At 36.0% G+C, this 4,549-nt stretch overlaps 1 protein-coding gene across 1 annotated transcript; it reads right to left on the bottom strand.

Annotated features, from left to right (window-relative positions):
• Positions 1 to 1,191: 1,191 nt before the first annotated feature.
• LOC112763080 (protein FAR1-RELATED SEQUENCE 5-like) lies at positions 1,192 to 2,169 on the bottom strand. The gene has a single exon (XM_025808843.1). It carries the CDS (start codon positions 2,167 to 2,169, stop codon positions 1,192 to 1,194), a length of 978 nt encoding a protein of 325 aa, XP_025664628.1.
• Positions 2,170 to 4,549: the final 2,380 nt, after the last annotated feature.

The following is a 4,549-nucleotide window of genomic DNA, read 5'->3' on the forward strand; positions in this document are numbered from 1 at the left end:
TGGTTGTTCGTTCCTCGTAGTACAATTCCTACGGTCGTGCCCAAGCCCATTGCACCTTCTACATCGCCTTCCCATTTTTACGTTCGTACTGCCCCTGGGAGCACCTTTCGACTTTACAATAGTTGGATCCAGCATGTTGACATGGTCGTCGCCTGCTCTCCCAAATCGGTTCCTTCCGCCTCGTGGGCCCACTGACTCAATTTCCTTCGTCAGTTTTGCCACTTGGGAAAGAACATTCTCATACGTGTCTCCATCCTGAGTGGCTATATAGCACATAGACATACATGCACTCCACAGGGACCCATAACGTACCCGAAACGCCTTTTCCGGATCGGCCACTGGAACCGTACCAACTTTATGTTTTTGCATCTTTACACCAACTGCGAAGCACTAATCGCCTCGGCAACGCCTCTATCTCAAGCTCCTTCATCACATAAAATATATGACTACAAGGGACCCCAAGACTGTTCTACAACTTGTACGAGCACTCATAATTTTCGAAACTGCTATCGTATAAAACAGTATAAACTCTACGGGGCCTTCGGAACTTCCTTAACATGAACTTTTGAATGGTACCATAAGTCTCATGATGAAGCACGAGCAACGCAGCAACTGACTCTATTTGTTTCTTAACCTCAAAGAATATTTCTCGCGTATACACCTTGCTTACAGTCTTCTCAATACTTTCCAACCCTGTTGTCATCACCGGTTCCGAATACAAGCATTTGAAGTCGGCCATGAACTGATTATTCCAATAATCCTTCACCACACGATCTAGGTTCTCCACGAGCTCAAGTAGACAATTTCCAGATCTAATAAACTTCTTGAGGGATGAATTGATTTCCTCACATCTCGATGTTGTTCTAACTCCAGCACAAAACTTATCACACAGATAGGCATTCGCCCAATGCGCCCTCTTCTCGTATGTTTTTCCAATCTAATCATTGTTCTCTAAACCAAGGCTCTCAACCATCTCCGCCCAATAATTCTCAAACTCTTCAACCACAAAGTTTCCATACACCTCAGTCTTGAATGCACTACAGAAATTAGCATCCTTAATATTAGAGACAGCATTCCGAGCAAGATGCCAACTACATAGTCTGTGTGTTGCATTAGGAAACTCGCTCCGGATAGCCTCCTTCATTGATTCGTCTCCATTGGTAACCACAACCATCGGCTCCTTTTGCCTCATTACATCCAAAAAAAACTCCTTAGCAACCATTTATAAGGAATCTTCTCATCCTCAAGCAACCCAAACCCAAATATAATAGTTTTTCTATGATGGTTAGTACCTGAAAAAATCACCAAAGGCCTATTGTATAAATTCTTTCTATAGGTTGAGTCAAAGGCCAAGACATCACCAAAACAATCATAGTCATGCTGCATTTGACCATCACACCAAAATAGATTACCCAAATGGTTTTCAGCACAGTACGAGTATTGTACCACAGCTAGGGGATCAAGTTCGGTCTTCCCTTTAAGATAGCTAATGGCCGCAACAGCATCACCCTCCACTATGCGGGAACATCGAACATCATCGATATAGTTATATAGATCCTTCTTTGTAAAATGTAAATTGTGATAACCACCTGCGAGATAGGCAAAGAATCTCATGATTTGGGTTGTCTGGAAACCTGCTTCGTGCAAGCTATGAACATGGGCCTTGTCGCCTTCCGACATGTGCCGATGCGGTGCCATTATATTTGTGTGGTCTGCTGGGGCTAGTTCATGGTTATGATCCGCAACGAAAGATTTCATCTTCCACTTTCCACAACCCTTGTCTAGATGAACCACAATCCTAGCATTACAATTGGTTCTTGTAATTGGTTTGTGTGCCCGCTGTCTATCAATCCTCTCGTAATGTTTCTTACCCCACAATCCTTCTCTATTGCAGAAGAAAAATTTTCTCACAACATTACCTTCATTATCTCTTCCCGAATCTCCCTTTCGAACCGCAAACTCGGTAACCCGTGCATGTTCCACATACCTTGCATATGCCTCCTCAACTGAATCGAACTCAGCAATAGCCAAATCTTCTGCTGTTACCCCTGCCTCGCAGCGATTGGAACTATTTGGTTCTTCAATTGACCTCACATTCGCCAGACTAGATCCTTGATCTTTTGCATCATCTGCTACCCTACGACTTTTCTCAGTATCCAACATTGTCATATCCACTGCTTCTGATTGCCCCGACTCAAGCCTTAGTGTCTCACATTCGTCAGCCTCCGATCCTGTGCTCCATCCATCATTCCACTATGCAGAGAACTCTGAGCTACTTTCTGAATCGCTGTCCATCTCACACCACCAAATACCTGAACAGACAAAGAATTTGTCAGCTGGCAACTCAGACAAAAATAGCATGGTAATTGGGCATAACACATACAACCCAAAAATCGTTAATCAGCATCCAAAAGAACCAAGGATCAACTTATACTGTGTTTGGAACACCTTCAGAATAGCTATCCATCAAGAAAAGAATTCTTTTATTTGGTTTGGAGTACAAAAAAAATATCATTTTCAAATCTCAAGTGAATTTCAACTCTCACGTTAATGTTGAAACTAAATCAGACAAAAAATTTGTCTGATTGCAAGTTCATTATTACTAAATATTGAAATGTCAAAATTATTCTTAATGAATAAATAAAGAAAAGACAAATAGATAACCACAAGGATAAAAAGAGTAAAATCTAAAAAAATCATTTTATTCATGCAATTAATTGTTTCAAATCATGAATTTATATTTGAAATAAATTAGAGTTCACTTCTTAACCAAAATAGAATTCTTTTCTCAATTTAATCTTTTCCGTCCACACTCAATAAGAATCATACATGTATAAAGGAAAGTATGAATGATGCAAAATGCTTATGTTAGGGTGGAAATAGAGACAAAATTCCGCAATTCATAGGCCACAACTCTGAATCAAAATGACCAAAAAACAAAAAGTTTAACTCTGCAAAAGCTTAATTTCTGAATGCCATTGTACCTAAAGTGTACTCCATGATGCTCAAAGTGTACTCATACTACGCAATAAAATTTGGTACTCTACTATTAATTTATGTCAACACGGCTTCTTTGTTGTTTCAGTTCTTTAACATTCCCTATATCTCCTACATAACTTTTACAATGACAAAATGTCCACAAGAATCTAAGTGATTGCATTAAGAAGGTATTACAAAACCAAATAGTAGCCACGCTTGAAGATGTTAGGCTCAATTACTATGGAAATAAATTCATACAAGTAACCTAGTTTCAAATTACTAAATTTTGGTACACTACTTACTCCAACAACAAATTTTGCACTACAAGAAATTAGTAAGCATATAGTTACTGTTATTAACTAAATCAAACACAATATTGGGTCAAGTCATGGGATATGGTAAAAGGCGTCTTCTGTACATTTTTTACAGGCACACATCTCTCCCTCAAAATAGTATCTATGAAAAACTATACCAGACAGAAGTAAGTAAAATACACATAATCCATAAAATTCTCTTACCAGGTCATAAGTTGCTCTGTCTTCACCAGTCGCTGCTACCCTGCCTCCAACATCTGTCTTCTTCGACCACAAGTACCAACAACAAATAGTTCTCCGACATCTTTCAGCAAACTCAACGGCGGTTTCCCATTGGATTCCCACTTTTTCTCTTCTCGTAGCAGATCACAGACAATGTGTATGCCAATGCTTCCTATAATGATCAGTCTTTCCACACCCAAGAAACCATAACTCATGTAATACCTCAGTATTCATGGATGATAGGATAACATTTATTTTTTTTTCTAGCATAGAAAAATAATTTTTTCTAAATTTTTGTTCAAATTGTTTACCCTAATTATTAGTCTTTTTACCCTGTTCAAACACAATAACTCAAAGTCAACGTTACTTTAGAAAAGCCAGGTGTTCACATTTAATTGGTAGGTTGCTTGTAGTCACTATAGCCATAGTAACATAATGGGTACCATAGAACGCACCAACATAAATATTATAATTTTTATAAAATTATATTTTAGAAGCTAGTTTTTATAAGTTACTTTTAAAAAGTAGAAGCATGATCAAACAAAATCGCAAAGTAGTTTAGATCGATTTTAAAAATAATAATAATAATTTGATCCAAAATATATAATTTGTTGTTGTTTGGATTGAATTAGTTTGACTTTATTTTTATATCCAGTTCAAATCAATTCAAACTATTGTGGTTTGAATTTGATTAGTTTATTCGATTTTTAAAAAAAAAATTTATTATTTTATTATTAAAAATATAAGTAAATTTAAGTTGGTAACATGAATAAATTTTACATACAAAAATTGTTTATTAAATAATAATATATAAATAAGATAAAAATATATAATAAATTAAATATATTATAAGTAAAATATTAAATTATTGTGCAATTTGAATTATATTTGATCAATTTTAAAAGATAAACCCTAAATATAATCTAATAGAAGTAGTTTGTTAAAAATAAAATTGATCAAATGGAAATCAATGTGATTTTAATCGATTTTTAGTTTGAATTATATTAAATAAATGATTTTATTTAAATATGAAC

The sequence above is a fragment of the Arachis hypogaea genome, chromosome 17, assembly GCF_003086295.3.
Source record: "Arachis hypogaea cultivar Tifrunner chromosome 17, arahy.Tifrunner.gnm2.J5K5, whole genome shotgun sequence".
Taxonomy (NCBI): domain Eukaryota; kingdom Viridiplantae; phylum Streptophyta; class Magnoliopsida; order Fabales; family Fabaceae; genus Arachis; species Arachis hypogaea.

Bases quoted from the DNA above. Each gene is read 5' to 3' on its own strand.
- LOC112763080 (XM_025808843.1), bottom strand. From the start codon at position 2,169: ATGACAATGTTGGATACTGAGAAAAGTCGTAGGGTAGCAGATGATGCA.